This window comes from Phaseolus vulgaris, chromosome 4, assembly GCF_000499845.2.
Source record: "Phaseolus vulgaris cultivar G19833 chromosome 4, P. vulgaris v2.0, whole genome shotgun sequence".
In the NCBI taxonomy this organism is placed as follows: domain Eukaryota; kingdom Viridiplantae; phylum Streptophyta; class Magnoliopsida; order Fabales; family Fabaceae; genus Phaseolus; species Phaseolus vulgaris.
The window spans coordinates 5189005-5205211 of NC_023756.2; the positions used below are offsets into that span (position 1 = coordinate 5189005).

Sequence of the window (16207 nt, forward strand, 5' to 3'; positions counted from 1 at the left end):
AATGTATTGGTGTTGCTTCTTCCCGTTTAGTCTTTTCTTGCACAACAATAGATATAGACACATCGTATTATGCATACTTATAAATGTTAGCTACAAATTACTAATAAATTTTGTTCATATAGCAAATAATTATTCAAGGATTTAATCTTTGGATAATATTGTAGCCGAAAATTTTTGTCAATATTTTACCTACACATTTATTCAAATGTAAATTAGTGATAGATAAGATTCTCGTAGACAATATTCTTACGACTCCTCTTATTTGAATCGATTTCCTGTAGAGAATTTTTTGCATCTAATTTATATTTAAATCTAGAGTATTCAGTAATCTCTATTTACTTACGGATTTGTTTTTCTAATAATTAAGATTTTTTTTAATCTTACCATCTTTAACATTTTATAACTAATTTTTTATTTAGTATTAATTATTTAATTTGAAAACACTTCGTATCAACATAGGATTTACTTAAAATTTGTTCTTACTTAATCTTGAAACAAACTCAAATTCAATACTTTTAAATGATTTTCTTCGTAACATATTTTTCGCATAAATAAGTGTCTCTTTAATTTTTCGTTACAAACACATATAGGTTGACATCAAGGACTGAAAATCATCAAAACCCTTAAAATCTATCTTCAAGTAAGTTTAACACTTGCTCTTATCTTCACCTTTATTAGGTTGTTGTTTCCTTCAATTCTTATTTTTGTATTCCTTTGATTTTTACTTATGCACTTGGTTTGACCGTCTGGTTGTTATATCAAGTTAGGATAACCATGTCAAAGTTACAATAGTATTATTATGTCATAAAAGTGTATTTGTTGTGTGTGAGTGTATTCCATATAATACAATAATAGAAAGATAACACTAATTAACAATTTAGCCTAGTCTAGCTTATTTCTTTCCAAGTTAAATGAGCATATTCCCTCTCTTAGTTGAAGGAGCACTTTCATAAATAACTAGTATAGTTTTTAATGAGTTTAAAGTTAAGAATCTTCTTATAAACATTAGTTATTATGACTTGCTAGTAATAATTACACACATTCAAGTATATCCAAAAAAGTAAAAAAATAAATAAGGATGATAATACGAGTTCACTAATAATTCTGGGTTCACCTCACATAATAATAGGCTCGCGCGCGTGCAGGACAACCTATATAAGCAAAATCTTTAAAAAAACCAACATGCAAATATTGCAATAATAATTTTGTTTAATGTTTTACTCCATGAGTCTGTCATTGACAATAAAATTTAAATAAGCTAAATAAACATAAGATTAACATTTGTATCAAATAAATATATCAAAGTTAAATCTTTCTTAAACATAAAAAAAAAGTTATTGTCTACTAAAAATTTATAGTAATTAATCACTATCTTATCTTGACATTAAAAACATCATTTTTGTTGTTCTATTTCAACAACACTGAAATTATGATAGATTTTTTGTTATGAATTATGCAAACTAAGTTTGTCATGTCGTGTCATTGGCTCGAGTATATTAAGGACTATATAGGACAAATCTACTTAAAATACTCAACTCATTATACACTTTGTTTGATGAGTTGATGGATTGTTTAGCATGACCAAACCCACATCTAGTCATAAACCTAAGGAAAATAACCCAAAACACAGAAAACCTAAGAAAGTGATACCTCATAATTAACAACATTAATAGACTATAAGAAGTTGCAATGAATTTTTAGCTTTTGGTAGGACGCTACAAGAAAATAATTAAATATCAACTAATTTAGAGACAAAAATTAATTAGTCATCATTATATTGACTAAGTTAGATATTATTTTATAAACTAAAAAATTATTGGTATTTAAATTAGTTTTTATTATTAATAAAAATTTATAAAGTAATTTCTAAATTGGTATCTAACATTAGTTACAAAGATATTAGTTACTAACTACTTTAGTGACTAATTTAGAATCTAAAGAAGTTAGTAACTAAAACATTAGTAGCTAATGTTAGATATCAATTTAGAAACAAACTTTATAATTTTTTATTAATAATAAAAAACTACTTTAAATATTAATAATTTTTTAGTTTATAAAACAGTATTTAACTTAGTTAACATAGTTGATATTTATTTTTTATTTAATATATTTAAGAAAAGAAACATTTGTAAGAGTATATTTAATTTAATTTCATTAACAAATTGTAATTTATATCATAATTAATTAAAACAGTTAAGAAGGCACTCGCATGGTAATTAATTAAATTTCAGTTAAAAAGGATAATTTTTATCTAATTAATTCCGGAATAAAAAATTAGTCATTATATTGTACCTGATTTGATTTAATTTAATTTAAAGTAAGTTATATCATAATTAATCTTATATTACTTTTAAAAACTAACCTTTTTTTTCTTAAAAAGTAACTTATATTAAACCATATAACAAAATAAAATCTCTGACGTGTTTAGTTTTCTTTAAAAATTTAACATAAATATATATACACATATAAATATATATATATATGTTTATATATGTATGTATATATGTATATATGTTTATATATGTATGTATAGTGGAGAGTAACAAGAGACAAAAGTGGGTCCTGATATGAATATTCATAATATTTAAGAAGTGTATATGTTCCAAAGGTAAGTTTCGTATTTACTCACGTGATAGATTCTGAATCTGAGTTGATAGCAGCTGCTCATCACGGACCACAAGAGATATATGTGCACACATGTGCCTTTTGTTTTATCATATGCTCGTACTACGTACGTACTTACTTTACCAACCATGCCCAATGGGAAACCTTTTTCCAAAATCAAATTTAACTTCTTCTTTTTTACTGTTTAAAAATATATAATTAAAAATAAAAACTTTATGTCAAAGATCTAAAAAAAAACTAGAGATTAAGATATTTTATATTACATAAGATAATGTAAACATTAATTCGGTCGATTTTGTAAGGTTGAATTAAACTGTTCACATAGTATCAGAGTCATTTAGACTTTATTTTAACAAAAAATTGTTAGGTTATCAGGCCATCTGCTATCGGACCACCCATAAATATATACATGATTGGACAGTCTCGACATATAAAAGTGTGTTGCAGATCTCACATCAACTAAAAATTAAAACATTTCATAGTATAAGTGGATATAAATTTCATCTTATAAACCAATTTTGTAAGTTGAAATAAACTTAAAGTTTACCTCTTAATACCCTAATCAATTGTTTTGTGAGAATGTTTTACATTAGACTTAAAAAAGAGAGTTTTCTTTTGATAACTTAACACAAGCGTGGGATAATTGGTTTACAAATTATGTAAACATCTATTTTTAGAGTAAGGATTTAAAGCCTAATAAATTATTTCTACATTTTATCTAGATTTCTGCAATAATCCTTTTTTATTTTTTCTTTTCTGAATCCATAAATTAAGAAATAATAGATTATAGAGTTATAGTAATCGAATGTAATTTTAATCAATATGAAAATAATGAGTTTATTTGGATAATATAAACTTTGTAGGATTAAAACATAGGTTAGATCTCTATTATAAAACAAAATTTGTTGATGACATGGAGTTGGTGCGGGTGGAAGAATGTTGATGGATAAATAGGGTTTATGTAAATCCTTAGATTTTTTTAATTGGATTGATTTGTGTTTATTTAGTGTGTTTTTTTTAAATTAGTTTTGTTTATTATAAAATCTAAGTATTGGAATCCAATTGAATAAAAAAAATAGGTTTATTTTAAGTTATATTATTTTTTGATGTTCAAGTGAGGAGAATCACTCAAATGACATCCTCCAAGTTTAAATCTCTAGTTGATTTTTTTTTTTAAAAAAAACTTTTAAGTTTATATTTGTAAATTGATTTTAGGGTTTAGAATTTAAATTTATTTTCTTCGAAGATTGTGTGTATTGTTGTATTAATATTATTTTTATTTTTATTGTATGGTGATAATTTAAATCATATTATATTTATGTGAGTGTAATGATTATTATGAAATAAAATGAGTGAGATTGGATTATTTTGAATTAAGATGTGTGTTGGTTAGTATTGATTTAAAAAGGTAGTTATTAGACATGATAATCCAACATAGTTGGTTTTAGTGTTGTGGTATATTGAGTATTGAAGTCATTGTTGGAAGGAAATATTCAAATTTCATTGATAGTTTAAATCATATAACTTAACATTAATATATTAGTATGAGAAATTGAGTTATAAGTTTCTGGGTTTCAATATCAATAATTTCATTTTTTGACGAATCCAAGTGCTCATTGAGAATACTTTAAGATTGAAGATTTTTTATGAGTTTGTGAAAAGGTAAAGTTTAATTGCAAGATCTATAATAAGTAGGATGGGTATTATAAATTTCCGATACCTTGATTTGATCTTGTATTGCATTTATCTAATTTCCTTTTAAGATTTTGTTTGTCTTTTGAAGACATCATGTATCTTTTAAGTCTTCATGTGTCTTTGAAGATTTTAAAAAATATATATTTCTCATTATTAAAGGATAGAATTATCAAATAAAAAAATAATACTATATGTATTTACAAAATAGTATATTCTTTTTATATAATGGTGGAGTTATATTTTTATTTTTTTTTCTACAGTTAAGAAAGTACTCTCTTTATTTTTTTTAAGTATTGTTTAAGGTTATTTTGAAGAAATTAAGAAATATAGAAATTTTTTAGTTTAACAAATTTATAAAAAATATATATTTTACCGTGTATATATATATATATATATATATATATATAATCTCAATAAGACTAGGTGAAAAATGAATATATAAATAATAACACAATAATTAATTCACATTAAAACTTAAAAATAATAACAAATAAATAAAATTTCTTTCAAAATTCTAACCATGAAAAAGAAACAATGTGGGAGTATAAAATCTTTTATTGCTAGGATGCTATTTTATATACACATGAACTTAAATTTCCAAGATGAATATTATAAATCATTAACTATACATATATTTTATTATAATTGAAAAGTATCATCTCCATCACCAAATCTTTTAATTTCTAAGCTAAGTATAAGTGATTGATTGGTTTGTTGACAACAGATCAGCTATATGAGATATAAAGGTTCTTCTTATCAAATGTAATCACGGAGAACAATGATATATTATTGGCCTCATTGATTGAAACTTCATGGAAGATTAAATAAAGTAGTTTTGATTGTTAAATAGTGTAGCAAGACTTTGATTATGTGTTGTCAATAAAGTCCTTATTTTTCTTTATATTTTCATTTTTAGTTGATTTGGATTTTTAATTTTATAATTTATATTTCGGGGTTTCTTTTTATCACACTTGATTAAGTTCATGTAAAAATTACTAATGTAAATATCATCTTTGTGTCTCTTATTCAATGTATAATACCTTCCAATCATCTATGGACATTTATCAAGAATCACACAAATCACTCATTTAATACCATCCAACCAGAGTCAATCCTTATATACATATATATATGAACACATATACATGTATATAAGTTGATTTAACTAATCTACCACAAATATATATTGTTCCCGCGACTACTTTGTCACTTAAATGTTTTTATTAGTATTTGAGTAATAACTATTTGTTGAAAATATTTTAACAAGTTTTAAAGTCAACCTGCCACCATTGGACACTTGAGCGTCCAGAACACAAATTATGAGTCACGCACCTTAAGGACACATGTATTTTGTCCATGTCATGATGCCTAAGCATTCAAAACAACATTCGAGACACAAGTCATATCGCTTAAATATCTTGCAGAATGCTTAAGTCATGTGCTTTCAAAGAAGAGAGAATTGTTTGAGTCTCTCTCTCAAGTTACAAGTTATCGCTTGAGTTATACATCATATCTCTTAGACGATGTATAGTAGTAAGTGCAATGATTAGTGATTGAGTCACGCACCTTAAGGACACATGTACTTTGTCCATGTCATGATGCCTAAGCATTTAAAACAACATTTGAGACACAAGCCATATCGCTTAAATATCTTGCAGAATGCTTAAGCCATATGCTTTCAAAGAAGAGAGAATTGTGTGAGTCTCTCTCTCAAGTTACAAGTTATCGCTTGAGTTATACATCATATCTCTTAGGCGATGTATAATAGTAAGTGCAATGATTAGTGATTGGGTATCACTTGAACAACAACACATTGCTCGAATGATATTTGTACCAAGAGCACGCCAAGCAACTATAAAACAATTTTTTCCAAACATTTTCATCATCTATAAAGGGATTTTACACCTCATACTTACAAGGACAATAATATAAACACAAATCGTCAATCCCATTCAAAAATTTGTATTATTCACATATCTTTAAATTCCATATAATTTATACATCAAAACAACCATTACATTGTAAAAATGTAATACTAATTCTCTTTACCTAGATTGATGCATATTTCATCAAATAATTTATTTATTGTCCATAACTTGAGTAAGGTTTAATCATACTTATTAAGTTCAAATTTAATCAATTCAAAGAAATCTATACTTTCCCAATTCATCGAAATCTTAATCTAGCAATGTTTTTATGATCAATATTTCATTTTACTATAAATAGAGTGATGTAAACCTTAGAAAGTTTGAATGATAAACTCTTGAGGTGTTCGCAAAAGACCCATGAGAGAATTCCCATTATGGTGGAAGCAAGAAGAAGTATAGGTTAGGCTTGGGATTTCAAAACAAAACAAAAAAGAAAACAAGAAAAGTTGTAAAATGAAATAGAAAATTTATTGAGACTTAGAAATGGAGAAAAGCAAGTTACCTTTGTGATGAATCACAAAAGATAAGTGTAAGAAGATTCGTCACTTGAACATTTTTTTAAGATAAAAGCTAAAACAAGAGTGTAATACTCGTTCAAAGTGAACTCACAAAGATAATTTTATTTAATTTTCAAAAGTGATTTTTCAAAATGGGAAAAATCTCCTTTTATAAACACGAAATCCGGACTAGGAAGAAGAAAAAACAAGCTTAAAGAAAAGAAACACTAATATAGAGTTGACTCTCCAAATCTTATACTTAACTCTTCCGTTAATTCCTAAAATAGATAAGCATAATATAATTCCTTGTATTAGAAAAATATTTAAATAGTTACTTAAATTTAGAAAGTAATACTTTGATTTAAAGAAAAACTCATGATGACTTTCCTAAAATTAAGATTGACATATTCCATGTGTCTTAATTAAGCACGTAGAATATTCTAAAAAAAACCTATAATATAAGAGTTTTATAACTAATCATTATACTTGTGAAAGTTATAAAGTTATATGTGTTGGTTGAAACTCTTCATTTGACTCTATTACATTTGAAATTTTTTTCTCTTTTATGACTTTAGATTATAAGATATTTCAAAAAAAAAAATTACAATATAAGAGTTTTAAGAAATTTTTTAATTTTCTTATAAAACTTTAAATTTTTCTCTTGTAATCTTTCCTTGAAATTTTCTTTATTTTTTTTGTTGTCACGTCTGTTATTTTTATTCTTTTATATTTTCTTAATCTTTAACAAGTTTTTATTTTTATTTATATAAGAAAAGATGCAAAAGAATTATTTTAAGAAATAAACATGTAAAAAATTATTGGCTTTTTTAATGACTGATTCACGATTTTCGTTTTTTTATTTTTATTTTATAATTTTAATAATTAGATTGTAAAATTGAAATCATGAAACAAATAGATGGATTAACTTATTAAACAAAAAATTTAAAAAGAAATCAAAATTACAATTTAACCAATAAAAGAGTAAAACTATCACATGTGTATTTTTTTTATTTTATATTTATTCCTTTTATTTTTTCAAGAAATTACTTTATCTAAAGTATAGTGGATTAGACACTTTGTAAAACAAAATAAAATCAAACAAATTGTCCAAATTAAACTAATATTCCCTTTAATCAAATTCACACCCTTATTATATATGTAGAACATTTATTTTTGCCTCTTAAGTCCTTAGCATTAGTACTATTTGGAGCATACACTTATCTTTTTTATTTTATTGGCTAGGGTTATTAGTTCTTAGCACATGCCATTTTTTTATTAAAAAAACTTAAGCATTAAAGTTATTGTTGTTAGGTATTCATGTATTATTTCTAAGTGGGTGACAATTTTTTCTATGATGTAATCTTCTTCTTAATTAATTTATTTTTTGTTGTCTCTTTCCCATCATTTTGCCTCATTTAAATAACTTGTTTTCATCTCAATAATTATTCCTTATATAAGCTTTTTGTCCATTTGTCTATAGTTATTATTGGGTGTATGAATCCAATGGGATTTGATTCATCAAATGTTTCTTATTCTTATTGCACCTTCTTGGAATTCATTCATATAAAATAACTTCATGTACTAAATTAAACAACATGTCACATTTATATATTGTACCACCAACTTTCATTATTATAGAATCATTTTACTTGCTGAAATAATAATAAAAAAATACCCTTCTTTTTGTAATTTTAGAGATTAATTAAATAACATTTTTATAATTTTTAAAAATAAATTAATTGATACTCACTTTCAAAAGCTAAATTACTATTTTTTTACTTGATGAATCGTGTTTTTACCAATTTTGCTTGAGACTGATATTTGTATAACTTTACTTGTCATCTATAATTAATGATGCTTTTTCTTCTAACTAATACATTTTTTTTATTCATAAATTCTCGAATTTAATGTCTTATTTCAAGATCTTGATCCTAATTTTACTCGATTGACTAATTTAGTCCTACTTATCACTTCAAACTTTAACAAACTTAAAAGTTATTAAAAAAATATTTTTTATTTAGCTGCTAATTGAGTTCAACACCAAAACCCTTTTTCCTTTTGTTTTTTTATTTTTAACCTAAAATCAAGCTTTTATAGCCACCAAACAAGGAAATAAAAGAAATTAATTAAAAGAGATTTATTCTTTTAATTAATTTTGATTTAAATGGGGAAACAACATATTAATAAAAGAACAACAATTTTTTATTTTTTATTTTGAGATATGGGAGGGAGAGAAGAATAAATAGAAAAAAAGGCAAGGATTATCAGTTTCCTTACAAAAATGGTTTTGTAAATTTTTTTATAAAAAGCATTTTAAAAAACAATGATGTTTTAGAATATGCATTTATATAGATATATCTTTATGAGAAGTTAAGATACATATTCGGAAGAACATTTTATCTGGTATTTTTATTAATTTTTAAATTAAAAAATGTATAATGTATATCAGAGAATTAACTCATAATAGAGCTTTAAAATGCAATTAATAAACTATTTTTTACGATGATTTTGGTTTTTCTAATTTTTAATTATCTCTATTTAAGTTTTGTAGCTTTTATATTATTCAAATTAATGTTTGTTATAAAAGAATTTTTTTTTTTGTAAGAAAACCACTAAAATATATTAGGTTGTTCAGAAATAATTTTACAATATTTATACAAGTTTTTCGAAATTAAAGAATAATCTATTATTTCTATCAGAAGAATTATCTTTTTATCATATTGAATGATTTAAAGAGAGTATAAATTCTTAAATTTTAATTCTTAGTAAATTGAAATTATTTATCATATCTAATATATTTTAAGTGAATATTATCTTTCAATTATATTTTTTACAAATGTTTATTCTTAAAAAGCTTTACTTAAAAAATTCAAGTTCAATCATTCGAACAAGTAAGATTTGTCGTTATATAATGAAAAAAAAAAACATATAAAAAGTAAAGAAGAAAAAATGCATGAAAACTTTTACTGTCTTTTAGTTATTTCACTTTACTAGAATAAAATTGTCATTCACAAAATGAAACATTTATTCTATTTTATTATTCTAGAATTGGTCTTCGGTTAGAAAAAAAAATGAAATTTAAGTTTGGTGGAAGTGAAAACTCTAGAATAAAATTGAAGGGAATAATAATAATAATAAAATAATAATAAATAGAAAAAAAATGGAAAGTGGGGTTTGTTACAGTTAAAAGGGTCCCACATACACCTCTCTTACTAATGCTACCTTCTCTACCGCCTTAATTATAGCATTCTTTTTCCTTCATTTTCATTTTTTATACCAACTCTTTCCATTTTCCTTCTCCACCTCTCTTCTCCGGCGACTGTCGCCGGAATCTAACCGGGAAACCCGACGGAAAATTAGCACTTCCCATCTTACAAAATCAACCTTCTTCACCAATATCGTTCCAACTAACACGAAACTCACAACACTCTTTTACACAGTTTTTTTCTTTTGTTCTCTGTTGCAGCTCAGTCACCTCTGCAATGCAATTGGAAACCTGTGAATTTAGACACATTTGAGTGAATTTCAGTTTAAATTCACAGATTTTCTTCTGGGTATTGTTCAATGTCGTGCTCATGGTTTTTACTTGCATGATCTTGAATGTAGTGTAGTGGTTATACCAGTTGTCATTGTTGGGTGAAAGTCACAATGATAACAATCTTTTAATGATATGGATTCTGAAAATTCAATGTGGTTTTATGGTTTCAAGGTGTCACTTGCTGATGCGAATTAATTTGGAGATTTTCCTTGTTTGTGGGGTATGGGGGGTTTATTATTTCCTTTTTTGGTTTCTTATGTTAATTACTAGTGTGAGGTCAATGGTTTTCGTTTAATTAGCCTTTAATTTTTGGCTGAAGATCTAAACGAACTTCAATCCTCAAAACATTGGTTTTGGCCTTGATTCATGGCATTTAATAGCATCACTGAATTCAAGATTTTTTTTCTGTTTCTCATCCTTTTAATTGTTTTTTAAGGCCCCTGATTGAAGACCGAGGAGTTAACCTCACGCCACCGATTGGAGTGTAAGCAGAAAGTGAAGAACATAAAAAGGCAATGATGTTGAGATGGGCAAAGGTTTCTGATGGAAAAGGTGATCACTGTGACAGTGAGGAGATGGATATGGGGTTCAATGTTTTGGGTGGTGATGAAATTGTCAAGTCCAAAAGGTTGATTGTGAGACCTAGGATCAGGGTGTGGATGGCCCGTGCCATCACTACAGTGATACTTTGGACTTGTGTGGTTCAGCTGATGGCAATTGGGGAGTTTTGGGGACCAAGGTTGTTGAAGGGCATGCCTCATTGTTTCAGCCACCAAGATGAATCTCCAGTAATTGCCAAGGCTTTTCTTCCAGCCAAGGTTGTGCTTCCACCCAAAAGTAAGTACTTGTTTTGTCACATAAATTGATCTTTAAGGTTTTAACTTGCGGTTGCGATCTCAGTTTCGCAGTTGGTATTGCCGGAAAATGCAATATACACGGCCGATGCGACTGTGTTTGTTATGACGATGTGGTCGCAGACACCCCAAAAGTTTTAATCAGGCAGTCAAAATTGCGGCTGCGAACTGTTTTTCAAAAACTATTTTAAGGATTTCTTTAAGGATAGGGAATTCCTTATTTGAGGGTCTGTGATTTTTGTTCAAAGAATGGTGACTTTCTTAAGCTTTGTATATATGTATGTGCTAAATAATTTTATGACTAGTTATGACTGGAGGAGGAATACGATGATTCTTTTTATCAGGGATTCATAAGAATAATGGTTATCTTATGGTTTCGTGCAATGGAGGACTCAACCAAATGCGAGCAGCTGTGAGTGCCAATGCTTATTACATTCACTGCAACATTCAAAGTCTGATTCTGTCTTTCTCTAACTTTTGTTTGTTCTTGTACAGATATGTGACATGGTTACTATTGCAAGACATTTAAATGTTACTCTCATAGTTCCGGAGCTGGATAAAACATCTTTCTGGGCTGATCCAAGGTTTTCATATTTCCTATTGCTACATCATGATTTTAGTTCAGGAAGTGTTTATTTCCATGGTTGTCTTCTTGATTTCTTAATTGAAATGGTGTCCTCATTTCTGTTCCCTTGATGTGGCAGTGAGTTCCAAGACATATTTGATGTAGATAATTTCATTGGATCCTTGAGAGATGAGGTTAGAATATTAAAGGAACTACCACCTAGGCTCAAGAGAAGAGTTGAACAAGGATTATTCTACTCATTACCGCCAGTTAGCTGGTCGAACATATCATACTATGAAAAGCAGGTGTTTACTCAGTTAACATGACTTCTTTTCTTTATCAATTTTTTGGTTACTTGAATTCAGCTGAATTTCCTACTTGCTTATCGCAGATCCTTCCTCTGTTACTGAAACACAAGGTTGTGCACCTAAACAGAACTGATGCTCGACTTGCCAATAATGGACTACCTTTGAAGATTCAAAGGCTGCGATGCCGTGTAAATTATAATGCTCTGAGGTTTACTTCCCAGATAGAAGAACTTGGTAGGAAGATAGTCAAAATTTTGAGGCAAAAGGGACCCTTCCTTGTACTTCACCTTAGATATGAGATGGACATGTTGGCCTTCTCTGGCTGTACTCATGGATGTGACAGCAGGGAGGTGGAGGAACTCACAACAATGAGGTATGTTAAATCTTGAACTAATGTGTCAGTGTCACTGTGCAATTTTGCTTCTCAAATTGAATATAATATTGGAAAATTGCATTTTTCAGATATGCTTATCCCTGGTGGAAGGAAAAAGTTATTAATTCTGAGCTTAAGAGACAAGATGGTCTATGCCCTTTGACACCCGAGGAGACTACACTGGTATTGACAGCTCTAGGCATAGATCAAAGTATTCAAATTTATATTGCTGCTGGAGAAATATACGATGGAGAGAGAAGGATGGCAAGTTTACGAGCAACTTTCCCAAATGTGGTCAGTAGAAAGAGACAAAATCATATTTCTATGTTTATATGTTATTATGTAACCTATATGTGCTTTAACTTCAACAGGTGAGGAAGGAAACTCTGCTCGAACCTTCAGATTTGAAGTATTTTCAAAACCACTCATCACAAATGGCTGCACTGGATTACCTTGTGTCTCTAGAGAGTGATATCTTCATTCCAACGTATGATGGGAACATGGCTAAGGTTGTGGAAGGACACCGAAGGTATTACTTACTATCACGCAAGATGTTTTACCTTGAGTCATCTTCTTTGATCTCATCCTTGGTTAGATGTGTTGATTTCATTCAGTATATAATGAAATCTATGATCTTTTCCCTCCTTTTTGACAAATGATATCCATATAATATGGGGAAACTCATGATTGATTGAACAACTTAACAAGCACCACAATCTTACTTTCACATTATTATTTTTGTCCATGCTACATTATCTGAGCCATTGAGTGCACTTGCAAACAAGTCTTTTTCTTCGTCTAGGTTTTGTTATTGGTGCCAAAATCATCTGTCGAGATTGTTTGATATCATATACTCTGATACTGATTTTATTCTCCTTTTACTAATATCATGCTTCTTGTTCTTCAGATTTTTAGGCTTCAAAAGGACTATGTTACTTGATAGAAAGCATGTGGTGCACCTTATAGATCAATACACCAATGGGTCACTAAGCTGGGATGAGTTTTCCATTATGGTGAAGAAAACTCATGCCAATAGAATGGGAAACCCCAAAAGAAGAATTATAATTCCAGACAGACCCAAAGAAGAAGACTATTTTTATTCCAATCCACAGGAGTGTTTTCAGTTCCAAGATGAACCATTGAGTAGCCCATGATCCTATCTTATCTAACACGTGCCTCCTCTAAACAGTTTGTTCCATCAGAAGGCAATGCTAATTGGTATTTACTTCAGGGGAGGACCTGATTCTGTACATGAATTAGGATCTCAATGAACACAAGGAACGTGGGCTATTCCTCGCTGGAATCATTTAGATAAAATTGGATAAATTTCACGTTTTGAGGAACAGGTTCTTGTGTAAAGCAACAGCAAAGTGGAGTTATATCTTCTATACTGTAAAGAAGAGCAAAAGATGTGTAGAGTACTTTTTACTATTAACTTTATGTCTTTTTATAATTTCAAATATGGTTCTTTACCAAATACTCATAGTTAGCGCTGAAATAATAGAAGATGAATGAACAACAACGCTGAAGTCTCTTGGAACCTTCTTGTCTATTAAGATATTGTATTTGCTTTTTGCTGCATATGATAATTGTCTGTGATTATGTTTGTGGACCAAAATAAGATTAAGTGGTACGACTCTAAGATGGGGTGGTAAGACTCAAAAATAGTTCATTGAAGGTTATTGGTGGGCCAAGAATGATGATTAGCATTATAATATACTTTTGTATCATTTTAGGAATAACAGCTACTTTTGAGGTTTAGGCAAGACTAGAACAACCAACTTCAAGCAGTTCTCAGTGGAGACTTGTGGCAGAGGGCTGCCCTATATTTCATATGGCCTTTACAAAGATAGCAACTCATTTTATAGGTAAAAAAAGTTAACAGATTTCTCTTAAAACCTATTAACTGATATATCTTTACCAATACGCCAAAGATAGTCCTCCTTAAACATCCACAAAGGAGATGTTAAAACAGTTAATCCTATTAATCTGTAGCTGTTGTTTATAAAAAGTGAAAACTGTGTTTAGAGTTATTGTGAACCAAACTTTGGAAGAGAGTTAAAAGAAGATACCCTACAATCAAATTTTCATGTCAACAATTGGACATAATAGACCTCATCCGAATATTATGTTATACCTACCAAGAAGAGCATTTCTTACTAATAGACAAATATCATTGTTAACTTCAAGCATATCTTCTAAAACATATTTAGAAATATTTTGGATATGATAATCAATAAATTTAATTATTATTTTTTATCATCTAGTTTTTATTAATTGTGTAATTTTTAATTATTAATGAAATCTTTTAATTTGAAATGGTGAAGATGATTTTTAAGTTTGAAGTGTACAAGTTATTTCTCATCATTTAAAATAAAATAATTAAAATTTAATTATTTATGCTTTTTTTCTAAACCCCAAATCAAACTTATGAAAACTAGCTATTTTTTATTTTAAAATTTTTATTTCTTTTTTTTACCACTTAATGTCTTAAAATGTAAGAACAAGGAACCCCCATGTGGTTGTTTTTTTTAGGGATGAAATAATTTTGAAGTTCTCTAACTAGAAATAAGTGATGCTATATATGAGGTCATTTAGGAATCTCAAAAAGGTTTGGTGGGTTGCAAATGCTCTTAGTTAACATAATAACAAGAAAAATTAAAAATCCTTTCATATTTTTATTTTTGAAGTGTTTGAGGGTGTTGGTTGACCTTTACACCTCGCATGTCTTTTATATTTTATTCTGGGGCTGCAATTTTATATTACCATTATCTCAAATCTGAAGTGGGATTTTACCCAATTATAACACCCTCCATAGATTGCTTTATGCTTACACTTAAAGGCTCATTCCTCCTATTTTATAAATCAATAATCACATATATGAGGATAAAGCTTGTTTAATCCAACAAAGATTTCACATTACAAAGAGGTCATCACCATCTTTGATTTTTGAAGGTGATGGTGGTGGTTGTTGTATTTATTTATAAGACAAGAACTAGTCTCATGTCATGTAGTAATGTGGTCCTCAAAGCATAACATGGTTTAGTACAGTGTTTGTCTGTGCAAAGTAACAGCAATTGTCTCTATTGGAGCAGGTTCAACACACCCAAACAGCAAGATGCCGATTTTGAGTCCAAAAGGATCACCACTACTACTCTTCGGTGTTTCTCTGTATCTATTTGGAGCCATTCTGTGATAACTCTCAGACGTGCATGCAAATGGTCATCACAGCCATTTTATGAGCATTCCATGTGTAACTTGTTCAAGACTCATAGCAGGATATTTTTACTTTGAGTATTTTCTTTTTCTTAGAGGTGCTTAAGGATGGAGATGATCTTGAACTCAAGAATGACACTAAAAGACATGTTTATTATTATATATATTGAATGAGTGTAGATTTTAAATTGTGTTGATTAACTGCCCTAACTTTTCTCTTTTTTTTTATCTTTTGTTTAATTATTTAATTTGAAAGTATGATATTATATTTAATATTATATGTTGTCCTCTTAAATCAATGTAAACCTTTCCCTAATTACTTTTAGGTAGGAGGGTACCAATATAATAATTTCTAGGTAAAATAAAAATAAAAACAAAACTAACAGTGTATTTTTAATATAGGAAAGAAAATTATAATATTTATGTCTTTCAATTCAAGAAGAAAATAATAACACTCTGTGTTTGGAAAGAAAATATAACTATTGAGATAATCTTAAAAAAAAACTATTTTTTCTCTAAAATATTAAAATAATAGAAAAGAAAAGAAAGTGATTTTAGTGTGTTTTATGAAAACATTGTGTCTTGTTCGTATCACAAAAAATAAACAC

At 28.1% G+C, this 16207-nt stretch overlaps 1 protein-coding gene across 1 annotated transcript; it reads left to right on the plus strand.

Moving 5' to 3' along the window:
* Nucleotides 1–9959: 9959 nt before the first annotated feature.
* On the plus strand, nt 9960–13923 carry LOC137837034 (rhamnogalacturonan I rhamnosyltransferase 1-like). The gene is made up of 9 exons (XM_068645855.1): nt 9960–10299; nt 10720–11120; nt 11482–11549; nt 11633–11721; nt 11842–12007; nt 12094–12383; nt 12473–12677; nt 12755–12912; nt 13291–13923. The coding sequence occupies exons 2-9, from the start codon at nt 10799–10801 to the stop codon at nt 13535–13537; spliced, it is 1545 nt and encodes a 514-aa protein (XP_068501956.1). The 5' UTR covers nt 9960–10299; nt 10720–10798; the 3' UTR covers nt 13538–13923.
* The last annotated feature ends 2284 nt before the right edge of the window (nt 13924–16207 follow it).

Bases quoted from the DNA above. Each gene is read 5' to 3' on its own strand.
- LOC137837034 (XM_068645855.1), top strand. From the start codon at position 10,799: ATGATGTTGAGATGGGCAAAGGTTTCTGATGGAAAAGGTGATCACTGT. The intron at 11,550-11,632 runs GTGAGTGCCAAT...GTTCTTGTACAG, and splicing joins TCAACCAAATGCGAGCAGCT to ATATGTGACATGGTTACTAT. The intron at 11,722-11,841 runs GTTTTCATATTT...TTGATGTGGCAG, and splicing joins TCTTTCTGGGCTGATCCAAG to TGAGTTCCAAGACATATTTG.